Source organism: Oncorhynchus tshawytscha, linkage group LG10 (assembly GCF_018296145.1).
Source record: "Oncorhynchus tshawytscha isolate Ot180627B linkage group LG10, Otsh_v2.0, whole genome shotgun sequence".
Classification (NCBI taxonomy): Eukaryota; Metazoa; Chordata; class Actinopteri; order Salmoniformes; family Salmonidae; genus Oncorhynchus; species Oncorhynchus tshawytscha.
In genome coordinates this window covers 49,271,407-49,293,073 of record NC_056438.1, presented here as the reverse complement: position 1 = coordinate 49,293,073, position 21,667 = coordinate 49,271,407, and the positions used below count along the sequence as shown (strand labels likewise).

Genomic DNA, 21,667 nt, shown 5'->3' with positions numbered 1-21,667 from the left:
GAAAGGTGGCATCCTATGACCATGCCACAATGAAGTCACGGATCTCTTCAGTAAGGCTACTCTACTGCCAATGTTTATCTCTTGGGATTGCATGGCTGTGTGCTCGATTTTATACACTTGTCAGCAACGTGTGTGGCTGAAATAGCCAAATCCACTCATTTGAAGGGGCGTCTACAAATTTTTGTACATATATTGATATCAGAATACCCAAATGTAGCCTATTAATAGCTTAATATAGAGAGAAGCATGCCAACGTATAGGCCCTGCATGACCCCAATACATTTAAAAACTACACCATGTCTGTGTGCGGAACGGTAGATTTTTGGCCAACTGGCCCAACCGGGCCAGTGAGATAAAAAGGGAGCATTTGGACTTCACTCTAACATCTCCGGATTTGGTATTGGATTTGGAAGCTTCTCTCCTGCCGCACTCCTCCACACACAGTAGAGAACCGCCTGCTGCCTTTGAAGCCTTTGAGTCATTCTACTCAACTGCGGCAGCTTAGCCGAAGCCCATTCGCCGTGCGAAACAGAGAGGAGATGTTTATCTCTGAGTAAAGAGCTGACAGACTCCTTAACTCAGAGACGCTCTGTCACCACCACCATCGTGGAGTCTCCTCCACTGAGCTTCAGAGACGCAGTTGTGTGTGAAGTGGTGAAAATAATGGAGCTTTCTGTGAGGCAGTGCTTAACTGGAGGGGGAAAAGGCCTAAAAGGTCTGTTTTTTTCGATAAGCCTACTATTCCCAATGTTAACCATTATGAGGTCCCCTGCACTATCACTTTAGGGCCGCAGTCACTCAGTCAGGTTTTAGCTGTTGGCAAGGCTCCATATAAATAGACATCTTATAAGTAGAGCCAGGAGTTCTGCCTGATCAAATGAACTGGCCAGGCAAAACTCAAGGTCCTAGTTATAGGGTATTTTGCCAACAGGTGAGCAGGTCATGTGAACCAAGGGAGGTAGGCAATACCAGTGTTCGGTTGATACTTTATGAACCCCGTTGCACTCAAATGTGTGTTATACCATCTGTTACGGATACAGGTATCCTGTGTCTGTGTGTGTGTATCCTGTGTACTTTTCTCTCCTTCTCCCCTCACAGGTGAAAATCATCACTCCCCAATCAGTCAACAATCAATCATCAATCAGAAGACACACCTCCTCCTATTTCCTACCCTATCACAGTTCCTTCCCCATGGTTTAAAAACCCCATCATTTGTTTGCTCTAGAGCTTAATCTCTCTGTAAATGCCATGTCTGTAGGTCTCTGTGTTTCACTCTCGCTTTGTGTCTTAACCTCTCTATTGTTTGAGCACCTCCATAGCACTTTGTCATCCCCTGTGAGTATTGTTTCGGTTATGGTGTTTGTTTGTTGCTGGTGGGAAAAGGGGGAAACAAGACAAGTCGCCCATGGGCATACACTACCCGTAGGTAAACTTTGTTAAATACACTAGTTAGAACTGGGCGGACCACCCACTGTATTTTTGGTTAGTTAGCTGTTAAAGTAGGCTAGTCTAGCTTAGGGGTGTTTTTGTATATTTATTGTTTCATTCCTTGGGTCCAGCTCAGCCCCTTTTCCTGCCCCCCCATTACCGTGTGTTTATAAATAAACCTGGAGTTTGACGGTAGATTTCTGTTGTCGTGGTTATTTCATTCACACTTTTACTTTGTCACAATAATTTGCATGAGTTATGTTACGGGTCTCATTACCATCCCCCCCCTAGACTGTCGGGCCAAAAGGGATTCGTAACACCATCCATAGTAATTTCTACGCAAACAATTTAGAAATCGAAGTTGAATCAAAGTTGAATCTCTAAGGATTTGTGTTCCATACCAGTCCTATGTTAAATGGATAGATGGAATGTGTTGTAAAGAAATCTAGCTACTGCAGTCTGCCCCACTAAGCAAAAGGGCAATAACTGCTCATAGTGAAACCGAGAAAAAAAAAATATTGTCTAGCCAAATGAATTGGTAGCAGATCATTGGAGATATGGTTCTTTATGTCTTACTATGAGGTAATTTTTTTTATTAAATTGACCCTGACATGACCTTTGTCCCTGGATGGCAGTTACTGCCTTCTTGCTTGGTACACCCACTGGAATACATTTCCATGACGATTGTTCTTAACACAAACTTGTGTTAATATGTTTATTTGTATGCGGCTATCAGTGTCATATAGTTTGACACTTGTATCAGCGAAGAACAATAAATAATACCAAGGTCAACTGTAGACACTGCAGCACAAAGCTTAGTGACACCAAGGTAAAAGGCAGTAACTGACGTGTGATGGCAGTTACTGCCTTTTTCCTTGGTTTCGCTGTAGCTTTTTGCAGTTACTGAAAACATGACCCCAAATGTTCTCCATAACACAACACAATGGAGGCGGGATATTTATTCACATGTTAAAGCATGTATTTAACGTACAAAAAAAAGTATAACTACTTTCTGACCAAATGCACAGTTACTGCTTTTTTGCTTGGTAGGCCAGTAAGGATGCGTACAACTCCAAAAAATGTTGTCTATTAGTCAACTAATGAGTGGAGCCTGCTTTTCAGGAAGAGCATCTCATACAGCACTACCTCGAGTGTTTTATGCTATTAGACTGCAATGTTACAGCTCTCCCACGTGTAAGTCATGTGGGCATAGCTATTTTCAATGCCATGCCTATGTGTCAAGTAATTTCAATGGTGATATGGCCCTATTACATCACCTGAAAGGATTGTAAGCCAAAAACCTATACTCATTTCTATAGGTGTAGGGGTGCATGTTTCACCTCATTCCGCCTTTGTACAATCATACCATGTGTACAAAATGCCAGCCCTCTCAATCTGATTCATCCAACCAAAAAGGGAACTTGGACGCATTCCAAGGCTTCGCCCCCGACACCTCACGTTAGTGCCTGTGTTTACATGCTGCCGCAAGAAGAAAGTGTTGTGCTGATGGACAGTTCGCATGCTGTTAACTAAACCCAAGTGTTTTGGGCGTCAAATGGCATAATTACAATCACATGAAGAACTATTGCCGCATTCAAGACAACTGGGAACTTGGAAGAAAACCCTTTTTCCCGTCGGAGCTAGTTTTCAGCGGTCATCCAACTCGGAATTCCATGTCAAACTCGGGCATCTTTCTAGAGCTCCGACTTTACAACCTAAAGGTCACGGACATCATGATTTGACCTTATTCCCATTTATCATCAAAGCACCATATGAAACAGCTGTGTTTGCATATGTGTGGTAGTGACAGACAACATCAAGTTCTAAGCAGAAACCACGATAGTGGGATGAACCAAAACCAATCAGCATTAAAAACATAGCGGGTGAGGGCTCCGAAGCCCACCACTCAGAGGAGCTCCAGCTAGCTGTTTTTTTCATGGTTCTAGTTTTTCACCGGATTTAGTGACCAACCGTTTTTATCACCATGAAGACCTGATGGCTACACTGATTCAATGACTTTAGACTGATCCTTGATCATACCAGTAAACAACTGGTCCCCTCTCTCTCTGTCACACATTCACACATAGATCAAACCCCCTCTCAACACAGCACCCTACCGGCATGTATGGGGCCGGCAGACAGCAGGACAGGGCGAGGCAGAGACAGACAACTGACTGTTTACCACAGAATAACATGCCCCCATTCCCATGGAGTAACCTATATATATAGGGCCAGAAGTTTGGGGGCACTTTTTGAGGCACTGTGCTTTTACTGGTATTTCCACCATTATCCACTAGCGTTGCTGTAGGTAAGAAATCCTATGAAATGTTCTGTAATTGACAAGCTGTCTCCAATCAATGTCTAGTTGTGCATGTGTGTTTGGCAGGGGGATTGCCTAAGCCAGGGGAGGTGTAGCTCTGTAAATCTTAAATTGCACAAAACCTATTTGGCAGGGAATACTATTTGTAGATCAGTAATTCTACACCTCACTTTGCTCAATTAAACCTCTCCGACAGACTCGGAAGATGTAACTAAAAATGGGTCAATTAGGGGCAGTGAAAGAGGAGAGTCAATGAAACCAACCATGGAAGTACAGTATATTGTACAGAATTCAGGGGGGTAGCCCGGAACGGGACTACATTTGAACTGTTACCATAGTGTTTTTGCGGACATGCCTGTAGTATAGTGTAGTGGTTTTGTGGACATTACTATATTATACTACAGTATTCACTGTAGTGTTTTGCGGACATGGCTACGACAGTAAATTCTGTAAAAGTCTTTAATCGGTTCAACACCCGCAAGGCCACGACGGTATTCAAGTTCTGAGAGAATGCGCAGAACAACTGGCAGGCACATTCACTGTAATTTTCAACCTCTCCTTGTCTCAGTCTGTAATCCCCACATGTTTTAAGATGACCACCATCCTTCCTGTTCCCAAGAACTCAAAGGATTGATGCCACAATGACTACCGTCTTGTAGCACTCACATCTCTAATCATTAAGTGCTTTGAGAGGCTGGTTATGGCACCCATCAACTCCATCATCCCAGAAACGCTAGACCCAGTCCAATTTGCATACCGCCCCAACAGATCCATAGACGACGCAATCTCAATTGCATTTTACACGGCCTTCACCCACCTAGATAAGAGGAATACGTACGTGAGGATGCTGTTCATTGACTATAGCTCAGCGTTCAACACCATTGTCCCCTCCAAGCTCATCACCAAGCTTAGGACCCTGGGACTGAACACCTCCCTCTGCAACTGGAACCTGGAACTCCTGACGGGCCGACCTCAGGTGGTGAGGGTAGGTAATATCACCTCCGCCACGGTGACCCTGGACACAGGCCCCACAGGGGTGTGTGCTTAGTCCCCTCCTGTACTCTCTGTACAGCCCTGACTACGTGGCTATGCACGACTCCAACGCCATCATCAAGTTTGCTGACGACATGATGGTGGTAGGCCTGATCACCGGCGACGATGAGACAAACTACAGGGGATAAGTGACCTGGCAGTGTGGTGGCAGAACAACAACCTAGCCCTCCACATCAGTGACCCCAATGAGCTGATCGTTGACTACAGGAAACAGGGGGGGCACAAGAATGCTAATTACAAAATAGCTAACAAAATGGCTACATGGACTGAGTTGACCATTGTTTTTTTAAATTTATGCACACTCACGCACTTCATAATTTGCTCACACACACAATTCTTTATTTTGACTATTTTCTACATTGAAGAATAATAGTGAAGGCATCAATACTATGAAATAACACATATGGAATAATGTAGTAAAAAAAGTGTCAAACAAATCAAAATATATTTTATATTTGAGATTCTTCAAAGTTGCCACCCTTTCCCTTGGCACACTCTTGGCATTCTCTCAACCAAATTCATGAGGTAGTCACCTGGAATACATTTCAATTAACAGTGTCACACCCTGATCTGTTTCTCCTGTCTTTGTGTTTGTAGCCAACCTGCCCCATTATCCCCTGTGTATTTATACCTGTGTTCTGTTTCTGTTGTCAGTTCGTCTTGTCAGGTCTTACCAGTGTGCTTTCCCGTCTTCCTGTTGCTCAAGTTCTGTTTCCTAGTTTTTCCTGGTTCTGACCATTCTGCCGTACTGTACCTGCCTGACTATGACCTGTTCGCGAACATCTGCCTCTCTTTGTGAGATTCAGAGTAGGTGAACGGATGATCTCCGCAAGTGTGGTTCCCACCGTGAAGCATGGAGGAGGAAGTGTGATGGTGTGGGGGTGCTTTGCTAGTGACACTGTGATTTATTTAGAATTCAAGGCACACTTAACCAGCATGGCTACCACAGCATTCAGCAGCGATACGCCATCCCATCTGGTTTGCGCTTAGTGGGACTATTATTTTTCAACAGGACAATGACCCAACACACCTCCAGGCTTTGTAAGGGCTATTTGACCAAGAAGGAGAGTGATGGAGTGCTGGGGGCAGCAGGTAGCCTAGTGGTTAGAGTGTTGAGCCAGTAACCGAAATGTTGCTAGATCAAATCCCTGAGCTGACAAGGTCATTCTGCCCCTGAACAAGGGGGTTAACCCACTGTTCCTAGGCCATCATTGTAAATAAGAATTTGTTCATAACTGACTTGCCTAGTTAAATAAATAAAAATCAGATGACCTGGCCTCCACAATCACCTGACCTTAACCCAATTGGGATGAGTTGGACGGCAGAGTGAAGGAAAAGCAGCCAACAAGTGCCCAGCATATGTGGGAACTCCAACACTGTTGGAAAAGCATTCCTCATGAAGCTGATTGAGGGAATGCCAAGAGTATCTCAAATATAAAATATATTTGGATTTGTTTAACAATTTTTTTTGGTTACTACATGATTCCATGTGTGTTATTTCATAGTTTGATGTCTTCACTATTATTCTACAATGTAGAAAATAGTAAATATAAAGAAAAACCCTTGAATGAGTAGGTGTCCAAACTTTTGACTGGTACATTTATACTGACTCTACACACACGCTCACCCACTCACATACAATCATCAAATACGCTGATGCTACTGTGTTTATCATATATCCAGATGCCTATTCACCACCATATCTACCTCAATCACTCCAGTATCACTGCACACTGTAAATATGGTACTGGAACTGATTGATTTACTGCATTTATATGTTTAGAGCTTGCAAAAAAGGCATTTCACTGTACTTGTGCACGTGATATTAAAACTTGAAACTAGTATATAAATATAGTAATACTATAGTATTTGGACCATGGTACACCATAATATTTTTTGAATGTAGATTAGCTGTAAATGTGAGACATGTTTATGTTCGAACTAGGACCACAATGGAAATAATTTTTTTTGTGTTATTCTTGACAAATTTCTAAATTAATTGTATCTATACTGATCAAAAATATAAAAGCAACATGTAAGGTGCTGGTCCCATGTTTCATGTCCTAGAAATGTTACATACACACGAAAAGCTTATTTCTATACAATTTTGTGCACAAATGCATTAATGTCCCTGTTAGTGAGCCTTTCTCCTTTGCCAAGTAAATCCATCCACCTGACAGGTGTGGGATATCAAGAAGCTGATTAAACAGCATGATCATTACACAGGTGCACCTTGTGCTGGGGACAATAAAAGGCCACTCTAAAATGTGCAGTTTTGTCGCACAATATAATGCCACAGATGTCTCAAGTTTTGAAGGAGCGTGCAATTGGCATGTTGACTTTAGGATTATCCACCAGAGCTGTTGCCAGAGAACTGAATGTTCATTTCTCTATCATAAGCCGCATCCAACGTCGTTTTAGAAAATTTGGCAGTACGTCCAACCGGCCTCACAACCACAGACCAAGTGTAACCATGCCAGCCCAGGACCTCCACATCCGGCTTCTTTACCTGCGGGATGTGGAAAGACTGCTGTAATTTTGTTACGTTAAAGCCTAATTCTAAAATGGATTACATTTTTTAAATCCTCACAATACCCCGTAATGACAAAGCGAAAACAGGTTTTTAGAAATGTCTTCAAATAAAAATAAAAAACAGAAATAACTTTTTCTATAAGTATTCAGACCCTTTGTTATGAGGCTCGAAATTGAGCTCAGGTGCATCCTGTTTCCGTTGATCATCCTTGAGATGTTTCTACAACTTCACTGGAGTTTACCTGTGGTAAATTCAATTGATTGTACATGATTTGGAAATGCACACACCTGTCTATATAAGGTCCCACCGTTGACAGTACATGTCAGAGCAAAAACCAAGCCATGCGGTCGAAGGAATTGTCCGTAGAGCTCCGAGACAGGATTGTGTCGAGGCACAGATCTGGAGAAGGGTACCAAAAAATGTCTGCATATTGAAGGTCCCCAAAAACACAGTGGCCTCCATCATTCTTAAATGGAAGAAGTTTAGACCCACCAAGACTCTTCCTAGAGCTGGCCACCAGGCCAAACTGAGCAATCAGGGGAGAAGGGCCTTGGTCAGGGAAGTGACCAAGAACCTGATGGTCACTCTGACAGAGCTCCAGAGTTCCTCTGTGGAGATGGGAGAACTTTCCAGAAGGACCTCCATCTCTGCAGCACTCCACCAAACAGGCCTTTATGGTAGGAAGCCACTCCTCAGTAAAAGGTACATGACAGCCTGCTTGGAGTTTGCCAAAAGGCACCTAAAGGACTCTCAGAACATGAGAGACAAGATTCTATGGTCTGATGAAACCAAGATTGAACGCTTTAGCCTGAATGTCAAGTGTTATGTCTGGAGGAGACCTGGCACCATCCCTGCGGTGAAGCATGGTGGTGGCAGCATCATGCTGTGGGAATGTTTTTCAGTGGCATGGACTGGGAGAATAGTCAAGATCAAGGGAAAGATGAATGGAGCAAAGTACAGAGAGATCCTTGATGAAAACCTGCTCCAGAGCGCTCAGGACCTCAGACTATGGCAAAAGTTCACCTTCCAACAGGACAACGACCCTAAGCACACGGCCAAGACAATGCAGGAGTTGCTTTGGGACAATTCTCTGAATGTCCTTGATTGGCCTAGCCAGAGCCCGGACTTGAACCCCACCGAACATCTCTAGAGAGACCTAAAAATAGCTGTGGAGCGAAGGCTCCCCATCCAACCTGACAGAGCTTGAGCAGATCTGCAGAGAAGAATGGGAGAAACTCCCTAAATACAGGTGTACCCAATGAGACTAGAGGCTGTAATTGCTGCCTGTTTTTGCTTTGTCATTATGGGGTATTGTGTGTAGATTTTAGAATAAGGCTGTAACACAACAAAATGTGGAAAAAGTCAAGGGGTCTGAATTCTTTCAGAATGCACTGTAAGTCATTATTCTTTTAATTGCATTGCACACATTCTTTTAATTGCATTGCACACAGGATATAAGAAACAGAGTAGCAGCAGCTTGCATATGATTGGGTGTGTGGGTACGTAGAGTCAGTTTAAATGTATGTACATTATGTGTGAGTGAGTAAATTATTTTATGTGTGTGCTTGTGTGTGTTGGAATGAAACAGACAGTAGGGCCCTGTGAGTCTGCATAACAGTCCGTGAAGCCATTTTGTTAGCTATTTTGTTATTAGCAGCATTATGGTCAATAAAGATATAGTATTGCTTTGGGATAGAAGCTGTTCAAGACCCTGTTGGTGTCAGACTTGCACCGTTACCTCTTGCTGTGTGGCAGCAGAGAAAATAGTCTATGGCTTGGGTGGTTGGGGTAAACGATTTTCCGGGCCTTCTTTTCACTCCGCCTGATATAGAGGTCCTGGGTGGCAGGGAGCTCTGCCCCAGTAATGTACTGGTCTGTCCGCACAATGTTATTTATTTAACCTTTATTTAACTAGGCAAGTCAGTTAAGAACAAATTCTTATTTATAATGACGGCCTACCAAAAGGCAAAAGGCCTCCTGCGGAGACAGGGGCCTGGGATTAAAAATAAAAAATAAATACAACATAAATATAGGACAAAACACACATCACGACAAGAGAGACAACACAACACTACATAAGGAGAGACCTAAGACAACATAGCAAGGCAGCAACACATGACAAAAACATGGTAGAATCACAACATGGTACAAACATCATTGTGCACAGACAATAGCACAAAGGGCAAGAAGGTAGAGACAACAATACATCACACAAAACAGCCACAGCTGTCAGTAAGTGTCCATGATTGAGTCTTTGAATGAAGGGAATGAGGAAAAACTGTCCAGTTTGAGTGTTTGTTGCAGCTCGTTCCAGTCACTAGCTGCAGCGAACTCAAAAGAGGAGTGACCCAGGGATGTGTGTGCTTTGGGGACCTTTAACAGAATGTGACTGGCAGAACGGGTGTTGTATGTGGAGGATGAGGGCTGCAGTAGATATCTCAGATAGGGGGGAGTGAGGCCTAAGGGTTTTATAAATAAGCATCAACCAGTGGGTCTTGCGACGGGTATACAGAGATGACCAGTTTACAGAGGAGTATAGAGGGCAGTGCTATTGCCATACCAATTAGTGGTGCAGCCAGTCAATATGCTTTCAATGGTACAGCTGTAGAACCTTTTCAGGATTTGAGGGCCCATGCCAAACTTTTTCAACCTAGTCCAGAGCTGTTAGTATTTGCTGACATCTAGTGGTTGATAAACGCAGTTAAATAAAATGCAACAATGTATATGATCATTCGGAATTAACAACATATATGAAGTACGGAATGATTTCGTAAAAATAAGTATTTATTGCACTCGCACGTGTCTTTTACTAGCACTAATTTCACTGAAACTACTATTTTTGGGGGGAGGGAAGTAACGTTACTTACTTGCAATGACTGTGATATGTGGTTGTCTTACCTACCTTAGTTAAATGCAACGACTGTAAAGTCGCTCTGGATAAAAGCGTCTGCTAAATGACCAAAATGTAAAATACTCGCAAACATTTTATGTGAACCTAAATTGAACAGGCCATGTGATATTCGTGACCCGGAAATGAAACAATCAGATACTTTGAACTCTGACCCCGCCCACGGTGTACGTGGAGCAAAAACAATTACTCATATGCTGCTCGTTTTCTCTTCTGACCTTAGTCGTGCAAGAATTTTTGAGAAATAGGTACTGACCGGTGGTATATTATTTAACAAACTATATGGGGAAGCTGATGTTATCTTTAGAAGTCATGTTTTCTACGTTTGCTTGACAGCACTCCAGGTAACGTTAGCTAGCTAACTAATGTCGCTAGCAAGCTAGCTAGGTAACCCATAAAAAAAACACAGGTAAATTGTTCAACTGCCTAAGCTAGGAATGTAAATAACTTTTGAAATGAAAACTAGCTAGCAATCATTATCATTGTCTTGCATTTACGAACCCCGGCAGTGGTTGTGTGTGTGACAATTTGCTAGCTAGCTGATTAACTAAACCGATGGCTCCTATGGGAATCCGTCTTTCGCCACTTGGAGTGGCCGTGTTTTGCTTATTGGGACTCGGCGTGATCTACCACCTATATGCCGGAGTTATATCCAGCCGCATAGCTGCTTTCACGTCGAAGAGAACAGTGAATCTCCGCGACCTGCTCGCACTGTCAGTGGAGGCTGCAGTCCAGGGCGGTCGGGAGGTGAAGAGGGTCAGAGAAGAGGACAAGTTAGAAGAGAAGACCAAGGGAAAAACGAAGGAAGGGGCGAGTGAAAAACTCACTCAGGGGGACTTAAACTCTCACAGAAAGATGTATTATCTTATCAAGAACACTTATCCATATGTACAGGTAAAGAGGAAATTATATTTATGTGTATCAGTGCATGAGTAGTTGGAAAAGGGGGGTACCTAGTCAGTTGTTCAACTGAAATGTGTCTTCCATTTAACCCAAGCCCTCTGATTCAGGGGGCTTCCTTAATCGACATCCACGTCATCAGACTCACACTGTGTACCACATTGTTTATTTATACCCTTTACAGATAGACTTACCGGTATGTTGCCTGTAAAAAAAAATAATCTGTCAATGTTTTTTAGTGCCCAATTCACACAGACCAATTTTTACCACATTCTTCCCGGGATAAGCCTTTTATATCTCCTGTGCATGTTTAGGAGCTGGAGTAGAAGTGGGCCGATTTGGCTGGGCATCTATTTGAATAGATCCATTGAATATACACTATCACAAATAAGTCCATTCTTAATTATTTTTAGACGGGCCCTAAGAAACATAAGAATACAATTTATTTTCTAAATAATAGTGTCATATTGTGAGTAGAATAGTGTTACTGGTCTTGCAGCCTGTATGCTAAATCAAATTGTATTGCTCCATACACAAGTGTAGCAGTTATTGTGTGTGTAGTGAAATGATTTTGTTCCAAGCTCCAACAGTGCAGTAATATCTCGCAATACGCACACATCTAAAAGTAAAAGAATGAAATTAAGAAATATAGAAGTATTAAGGTGAGCAATGTTTGAGTCTGGAAAATGTGTGTATGTTCTATCCACATACTGTTCATGTCTGAAGAATACATAGAATAGTATATGTACAGCAATAGTTGAATAGGATAGGCCTTGACTAGAATAGTTTATACATATGAAACGGGTAAAACCGTATGTACATAAGTCACCAATGTTCCATTATGAAAGTGACCATTGTTCCATGTCTATAGGGCAGCAGCCTCTAAGGTCCAGGGTTGAGTAACCGGGTGGTAGCCGGCTAGTGACTGTGACTAAGTTCAGGGTAGGGTACTGGGTGGAGCCTGGCTCAGTCTGATGACCTTGAGGTAGAAGCAGTTTTTCATTTAGCTAGGCAAGTCAGTTAAGAACAAATTCTTATTTACAATGACCGCCTACCCCGGCCAAACCCGGACCACACTGGGCCAATTGTGCGCCGCCCTATGGGACTCCCAATCACGGCCGGATGTGATGCAGCCTGCATATGTCACTAAATACTCCAAAAGTAATCCGATTTTTGTAATACATTTCAGGCAATATTTCAACAGCTAACATTTCTACAGCCTAATTGTAGCCTAACCAACGTACAAACGGAGATTCAGTGGGGGAAAAAACATTCGGACATTGATTGACGTATCAAAACGAGTCCCCACACTTGTCTCAAAGCAGTGTGAAACGGTGCTGTAATAGTTGAACATGCGGGCAGGCTATTGCTTCAAATGTGTTATAACAATTGGATGACTGGGAGTTTCAGTAAGCAACAATTTGATGCCTTCCATGGCATTAGCCTACTTTATTCCAATATTTGTATCATTCAGTAATATTTATTCCCACAGTTATTCTTTATAAATCCGTCCAGTTGTGGTTAAAAAAAACAATGCATATGGTGGGCTATGCAAAGAGATGGGTGAAGTGACATGCTTCGCAAAGTTAAGAACTAGCAGAAGGATCGTAGTAATGGGCACTGCCTAGCAACCATCAATAGCATAGTATGTGCCAATGCATTGCATTACGGCTACATTTCATACTAAGCCGTAGGCAGAACTTCACTGCAATCATGATTGGGTCGTTTAGCGGAAATATAATTAGAGGCTTTGTCGCCGACAACACCTTTCATGTATAAAGAAAAGTCGGCAAAGAGTTGGTAGGATCCTTTGGGCTGCAGGTAGCCTAGAGCGTTGGGCCAGTAACTGAAAGGTTGATGGATCGAATCCCAGAGCTGTCAAGGTTAAAAATCTGTCCTTCTGCCCCTGAACAAGGCAGTTAAACCACTGTTCCCCGGCAGGCCGTCATTGTAAATAAGAATTCAAATAAATAGTAGATGAAGTTTAACTTTTTTTTGTTTTGTTTTTAAGTTGGTGGGAAAACATATTGGTTTGAAATGTGTATTACTGACACATACCATGACTTATTGTAGTTCCATTGTCTACGCCCCAGAGAGTTTGCAATGGAAAGCACACCCTTATTTGTCCCTGTATTGTTCAGTGTCAATCACCATAAGAGGCATTGGTCTCTTTACATGTCGACATTACTTCTAACATAACCACGTGTTCAACAGAACAGCCTTCGTCTTCATAGTATTGATAATGATTTTTACACGCTGATGTTTACGTGTGTTCTGTCCCTTTTGTAGGTGAACTCTGAAGAGCATGATGAGACCAACAATGAGCTGGGGGTGTGGAACAGAGACATCCCTGCTGACATCCTAAAAAGCGTGGAGGTGGGCAGGGATGTGCCTGCTGACAGTATCACCATCTGGATAGACCCACTGGACGCCACTCAGGAGTATACAGGTATGGTGTCATGTTGCAACCCACTATGGTCGGTGTTCTGAAGGGTCATGCCACCTCACCAATTCCCTATTTACCCTCTGGACACGCCCAACTCTTGCCAACTCACCTTAACTGAACTCGCTCTGATAATCACCATTCCACTCCCTTCCTCAGTAGCTTGTTTTACCTTATTGTTTGGTGGCATGGGGCGGCCCAAGTCCTTATTCCTTTTCCTTTGTTGTACGTGACCTGACTAAAAACAACAACATCCTAGAACAACCTCTTATCACAACTTGTATCTCAAATGTACCTACTGGCATTACAAGCCATCAAATCTTCATCCTAACCAGAGCTTGAAACCTACCCTAAGATGGTCCTTTTATTTCTTCGGCCAAACCCATAAACCTGCGCCGAAATCACACGTGTACACTGGTTTGCCTAATGCCGAACCTTCTCAATGATTTGATTATCTATATTAATGTTCAGACCTATACTAAGCTTTCCCGCTAGATGCCATGTCAAAATGGAGCCCTACTGTAGATGTGCCAAAGCAATAGGAGGCCAACAGATGGGTTTACTTTCACCAGTCCTGTTATATCATGTCAACGTTAGCCATTGTCAAGATAAGAAATACAGTGCCTTCAGAATGTATTCACTCCCCTTGACTTTTTCCACATTTTATTGTTACAGCCTGAATATAAAATGGATTAAATTGAGATTCTGTGTTACTGATCTACATGCAATACCCCATAATGTCAAAGTGTAATTGTGTTTTTAGAAGTGTTTACAAATGAATAAAACATGAACAATTTAAATGTCTTGAGTCAATAAGTATTCAACCCATTTTTATGGCAAGGCTAAATAAGTTCAGTAGTAAAAATGTGCTTCACAAGTTGCATAGACCTACTCTGTGTAATAGTGTTTACCATGATTTTTAAATGACTACCCCTCCCCTGTAACCCACATACAATTATCTGTAAGGTCCCTCAGTCGAGCAGTGAATCTCAAGCTGAGTCAAACACAAAGTCCAGGGGGGTTTTCCGATGGTTCGCAAAGGGCACCTATTGGTAGATAGTTTAAAAACAGAAGCAGACATAGAATATCCTTTTGAGCATGGTGAAGTTATTAATTACACTTTGGATGGTGTATCAATACACCCAGTCACTACAAAGATACAGGTGTCCTTCCTCACTCAGTTGCTGGAGAGTAAGGAAACCGCTCATGAATTTCACCATGCGGCCAATAGTGACTTTAAAACAGTTAGAGTTTAATGGCTGTGATTGGAGAACTGAGGATGGATCAACAACATTAACATAGATCCAAAATACTAACCTAAATGACAGTGAAAAGAAGGAAGTCTGTACATAATTAAACTATTCAAAAACATGCATCCTGTTTGAAATAAGGCACTAAAGTAATACTATAAAAAAAACTTTATGTCCTTAATACAAATGTTATGTTTGGGGCAAGTCCAACACATCATGGAGTACCACTTTTCATATTTTCAAGTATGGTGGCGGCAAGGACTATGGCGTTTTTGGGATAAAAATAAATGGAATAGAGTTAAGCACAGGCAAATTCCTAGAAAACCTGTTATCTGCATTCCAACAGACACTGGAAGACAAATTCACCTTTCAGCAGTACAATAACCTAAAACATAAGGCCAAATATACACACGAGTTACTTACCAACACAGCATGGAATATTCCTGAGTGGCCTAGTTAATGTTTAGACTTAAATTGTCTTGAAAATCTATGGCAAGACTTGACAATGAAAATGGCTGTCTAGCAATGATCAACAACCAATTTGTCAGAGCTTGACAAATGTAAAGAATAATCAGCAGATATTGTATAATCCAGGTGTGCAAAGCTCTTAGACTTACAGCTGCAATCGCAACATGTATGGTCTCAGAGGGTTGAATACTTATCTAATCAAGATACATTTACATTTTAGTCACGTAGCAGACGCTCTTATCCAGCGCTACTTACAGTAGAGTGCATACATCTTCATACTTTCTTTCCATACTGGTCCCCCGTGGGAATCGAAACCACAACCCTGGAGTTGCAGGAGCCATGCTCTACCAACTGAGCCACACGGGATATATTCGTGTTTGTGTAGATTGTTGACAGAAAATTACAAATCTATTTTAATCCCACTCTGTAAAAAAATGATAGGGGTGTGAATACTTCCTGAAGGCACTGTAGTTTAGGACAGATCTATACTATAGGACAAGATGGGGGGAAATATATATATATATATATATATAAGTACTATTTAGACACAGCTTAAGTTTGATCTCTACTCCTCTTTGTGTGGGTGATTGAAATGAGACTGTGGGGGCTACCTATACTCAGCTACAGAGTAGTTGTCTTAGCAGTGTCCTGTTTCCTAAGCTGTATCCTGTTTCAATGAGCCCATTGTTTTCTTTCTCCTATTGACAGAGAACCTGCTCAAGTATGTCACGACCATGGTGTGTGTGGCCGTGGATGGGAAACCTGTCATAGGCGTGATCCACAAACCTTTCACAGGATACACAGGTGGGTTTTTCACTGTCACCGATTGTATACAAGGTGTGTACGTGTGACACTCCCTCAATGGTTTAAAGCATGGGATTTTTTTGAGTAGACAAAATGCTCACCGTATTTCCTACACCAATCTAATGCTTTTAAATCTGTTAGGGGAGTGAACGAGTGCAAGCTTTGGAGAGAAGGGGGAGAGACATAATTTGGGTTCAGGACAGAGCAACACTGTTCTACTGTAAGATATACCAGTCAGTGGACTGGTGACAACAGGGGCTAAGTCACTCCTTTGAGAATTTCCCCGGGAGGGGAGCTCACTATAAAGTGGCTTCATTGGTGATTGTGAACGGCTGCATTGTGTCCATTGAATGGCGAGACGATGGATGTGCGAACCCACTGTCAGGAGAGTGTGGGTTTGTGTTGACTTGCAGTGTCCCGTCCATGCCCAATGAAAATGATTTCAATTCATCTTTATTGTTACAGCCAAAATAAGTCATGGCCTAGCCTCTACCCACAGGCGTTTCTTTCCTGACAGTTATATCTGTTTCTTGCATTCTATATTACATAACTGTAACCAGTCCTGTTGGTATGGAACTAAAAGTCCATCTCCAGCTATTTAAAGCATATGTTCCTGTCCACAGCTTGGGCCTTGGTTGGTCATGGGTCTAACATGAAGCCTCGCACCACCTACAACATGAACCCTCCCAAGGTCATCGTGTCCCGGTCGCATGCTGGGAAGGTGAAGGGTTTCATCGAGGAGGCCTTCGGCAACACTACAGTTATTCTCCCAGCAGGGGGCGCAGGTACGGCGCTGTGCTTAAGCGTTCACCCACATTTGTTATGGTAGTAGTCTATCGCCTATGATTGTATGCAACCTATAATTAGTCTTTACTTAACATTTTGAGAGGCATACGTATTTCTGCAGATGTTAGTTTCATGCAGAGACATTAAACTTCACTTCGCCCCATTTTAATATGCACTATATGGATCAATGTTTTTTCTGTGATCATATCGGCATTATATCAGCCCCTTTTTCGATGCAACAAACCAAAACAAATCTAACTTTGCAAGATTGAGTCTGTGATTTTGTTATAGGCAGGTCCAGAGTGCAACAGATTAGAATTCTATTGGCGGGGGAGTAGCCCACGAGCGGTCTTTCAATCACCCGTGAGTGAATGTGCTTTTCAGATCACTTCATATCAGAGCGCAGAGCTGCGTGTGCACATTTGTTGATATTCTTTGCTAGTTAGTGAGTTATTTGCCCCGTTACAGATCAGCATAGGTCAGCAATGGGGAGTTACTGCTTCCTGCAAGAGCACAAAACGTCTAGGCTACATTTCAAGCTGTCTTTTTGAAAAGCCAGTCAAGCTTAATTAAAGGGGCGGTGTTGTATTTTGAGACCGGCTTGAATATGCAAATAAGCCAATAGGCGGAGGGGTAGTCGACATTGTCTAATTCTCTATATGGTAATAATAATTGTATTTTGTAAAGGGGTTTCTTGCAACATGCAACACAGTACCATGCAATTTTGTCATCTATTTGGCCCATGGTATTAGACCAAGTAAAAGAAAACATAAATTAATGTAAAATCGGATTTAAAAGTCTCATGCAATGTAGGCCTGCATTGAACACCACATATAGGCTACTGTAGGCTACATCATGTACATTTCAAATGTATTTCCATTCAAAAATGTTATCTGAATTGATTTTGTTGGTTGGCCTATATTATGCTCAGATAGCCGCAATAGCCTATTGGCTACTGTCTAAACTGTAAGGCCTTAGTGTTCACTGTAAACGCGTGCCGGAAGTTGCACAAAATTCCACTCACAAGACCAAGAATTTGCTACTTACTCGCAAAAAGTTTGAGGGAACATTGGTTTCAAGTGTTATGTAATTTTGGAATCAAATTACTTCAGGTATGTAAACTCAGCAAAAAAAGAAATGCCCTGTCACTGTCAACTGCATTTATTTTCAGCAAACTTAACATGTGTAAATATTTGTATGAACATAAGATTCAACAACTGAGACATAAACTGAACAAATTCCACAGACATGTGACTAACAAAAATTGAATAATGTGTCCCTGAACAAAGGGGGGGTCAAAAGTAACGGTCAGTATTTGGTGTGGCCACCAGCTGCATTAAGTACTGCAGTGCATCTCCTCCTCATGGACTGCACCAGATTTGCCAGTTCTTGCTGTGAGATGTTATCCCACTCTTCCACCAAGGCACCTGCAAGTTCCCTGACATTTCTGGGGGGAATGGCCTTAGCCCTCACCCTCCGATCCAACAGGTCCCAGATATACTCAATGGGATTGAGATCTTGGCTCTTCGCTGGCCATGGCAGAACACTGACATTCCTGTCTTGCAGGAAATCATGCACAGAACGAGCAGTATGGCTGGTGGCATTGTCATGCTGGAGGGTCATGTCAGGATGAGCCTGCAGGAAGGGTACCACATGAGGGAAGAGGATGTCTTCCCTGTAACGCACAGTGTTGAGATTGCCTGCAATGACAACAACCTCAGTCCGATAATGCTTTGACACACCGACCCAGACCACGACGGACCCTCCACATCGATCCCGCTCCAGAGTACAGGCCTCGGTGTAAAGCTCAATCCTTCGATGATAAACGCAAATCCAAATCCATGTAAGACAAAACAGCGACTCGTCAGTGAAGAGCACTTTTTGCCAGTCCTGCGAGGGAGGGCTTGTACGCGTAGGCGACGTTGTTGCCGGTGATGTCTGGTGAGGACCTGCCTTACAACAGGCCTACAAGCGCTGTCTTAGTCGTCCCACAGTACGGACATTGTAATTTATTGCCCTGGCCACATCTGCAGTCCTCATGCCTCCTTGCAGCATTCCTACGACACGTTCACGCAGATGAGCAGGGACCCTGGGCATCTTTTTGTGTTTTTCCAGAGTCAGTAGAAAAGCCTCCTTAGTGTCCTAAGTTTTCATAACTGTGACCTTTCCCACCGTCACTGTAAGCTGTTAGTGTCTTAACGACCATTCCACAGTTGCATGTTCATTAATTGTTTATGGTCCATTGAACAAGCATGGGAAACAGTGTTTAAACCCTTTATGATGAAGATCTGTGAAGTTATTTGGATTTTTACGAATTATCTTTGAAAGACAGGGTCCTGAAAAAGGTCTGTTTCTTTTTTTTGCTAAGTTTACATAGCTCATTATTACTATGGTTTGCAATTATTGCTGTTGTATTTTCCATTGATCCCAGGCTATAAGGTGTTGGCTCTGCTGGACCCCCTTGATGAGGACATTGAGAAGGCTGACGTGTACATCCACGTCACCTTCATCAAGAAGTGGGACATCTGCGCCGGCAACGCCCTGCTCGCGGCCCTGGGAGGTCACATGACTACGCTGAAGGGCGAGGAGATAGACTACTCAGGGGCCGCGGGCAACAGGGAGGGTCTGCTGGCCAGCGTCAAGGTGGACCACCAGGACCTGGTGGCCAAACTGCCGGCATGGGACTCCTCTGACAAACACTGAGGATCACACACACACTCACTCTCTCTCTCACACACACATACACACACACAGATGATCAGAGACAAATGGACAAGATGACCATAAGCCTTGAAGATCTAACAAGCACAGATGAGAGGACAAGACAATAATGCAATATATTACAAAGCCTGCCAGTCTCCTTCAAACTCCTTTCTCTATTTGTTAATGTTTGTTAAGCTAGATAGGTTAACCGTTTGAGGAGATAAATTGTTTAACTCTCGTTTAACACCTTACATGATAGGGGTGGGGTTTTGGCTGCTGCAATGCGAATCGAGTTTGAATATTGGAATGGTAGTTTGAGTAGACCTTTCCTTTAAAAAATATAATATACATTTTCCGCTTGACACAGTCCCAACATGAAAATCCTACATCCTGGAAAGTCTTAACTGCTGACATGCAAGACATTTTGGGATTGTACAGTGGACTAATGGAAAAAATACCAAAAGATTGTTTGAGTGGATTTGTACTTTAATGCATGGTACTTCCTTCAGATTCACATTCATTTGATTGTTCTGTATGCATGTGAAGGTACAGTTTCCTTATTTTTTCATGAATATCATCAAAGTTCACTTTGTATCGCAGCCTCCTTCGCCTCTACCTTTTGGGAAAAAGGCTATACAGTGTGTTAAATCCATATGTGGCTTATTTAGTCGATGCATTTGTAAGTAAATCTACTCTACTAGAAACCATGCTTTTGTACGTATGTTAAGTGGAAATACTTATTAGCTAAACATGCTAATTTAGCAACAATATATTGGAGATCTTTGGTAATGATTTAGATTGTCAACAGAACACCCCTTCTGTAGATTGACATTCGGAATAGACCATCCATACATGGATATCACTAACACTGTGAATACTAACTGTATTGTCCAACTGCGCTTTCTCAAAAGGACTATTTTTGTGCCGTGTGTGCACATGTTTTGTGTCTGAACTGGATGTGATTGCTAAGCCTGTGCATATAGCTGTCATGTAGCTGTGTCTCTCAAACTCCCCTCTTGTGTTTCAAATGAAATGGCGGTGTGCATGACATCAGTGACGGGGTTATGACTGCTTCATACGTGATCGAGATCATTTCATTTCTGTTTGACGTATGTTGCACGGTTGAGAATTACAGGTTCAAAGCTGCCCCTGTCCATTAATTGAACCCGTTTCTATAAGCACTTGTCATGTTTTCAAAAGATAGTGTATCTTTGAAGAGATTACAGCAAAAATAAAGAAGCAGAATGGTGGAATCCTAAACGATCAAGTCTGTTCACTGTACATAACCCATGAAGGTAGATTCAAAAAGTCCAAACTACAGTACAACGTATTGTTTTACCAGAAGAGGGAGACGTTTGCATGGGAATTCTGTTCGTCGGGACGAAATTGGTTTCGCGGAGTTCTCTTGAGTGTACTGGAGTCCATCTATTGTTTGAACCGATTTGTTGTCGGAGTTTGAACTCTGCATTCAAGTAACAGGCCACTATAGGCACACAATGGCACGACGTACCACGGTACAACTAAAATCCTGAGTGGCCCAAACCGTTATCTACCAGCAAAGTCCAACCTTCCAGCACCCCTGACTTATGAGGCACAGACTACCCACTGGGCACAAACTGGTTGAATCAATGTTTCAGTGTTGTTTTGCGGGTGAAATGTCAACCACAGGATAATGTGGTTACCAGTGTTCAACATAGACAGACCTTTTATAAAATATGTTGAATTTGTACATTTGAAACGACGTCAGATCTTCAACATTATATCCACTGTCAAAAAAAAACAACTATAGGCTGGGCAGCACGTCCCTGTGGAGAATTGATCTATCTACAGCACGTGTCAAACTCATTCCACAGAGGGCCCGAGTGTCTGTGGGTTTTTGCTCCACCCTGGTACCTGATTGATGAATTAAGGTCACTAATTAGTAAGGTTCTCCCCTCACCTGGTTATCTAGGTTTTAATTGAAAGGAAAAAACTAACACCCGCAGAAACTCGGCCCTCAGTGGAATGAGTTTGACGGCCCTGATCTACAGCAATCCCGTTGGTCTCCCATCCAGGGTTTTAACTAAGCCCT

The 21,667-nt window shown here is 42.5% G+C and overlaps 1 protein-coding gene across 1 annotated transcript; it reads left to right on the top strand.

Annotated features, from left to right (window-relative positions):
• The first annotated feature begins 10,376 nt into the window (after nucleotides 1-10,376).
• On the top strand, nucleotides 10,377-20,856 carry bpnt2 (3'(2'), 5'-bisphosphate nucleotidase 2). Its single transcript, XM_024435430.2, has 5 exons — nucleotides 10,377-11,136; nucleotides 13,432-13,591; nucleotides 16,012-16,107; nucleotides 16,731-16,892; nucleotides 19,325-20,856. The coding sequence occupies exons 1-5, from the start codon at nucleotides 10,798-10,800 to the stop codon at nucleotides 19,594-19,596; spliced, it is 1,029 nt and encodes a 342-aa protein (XP_024291198.1). The 5' UTR covers nucleotides 10,377-10,797; the 3' UTR covers nucleotides 19,597-20,856.
• Nucleotides 20,857-21,667: the final 811 nt, after the last annotated feature.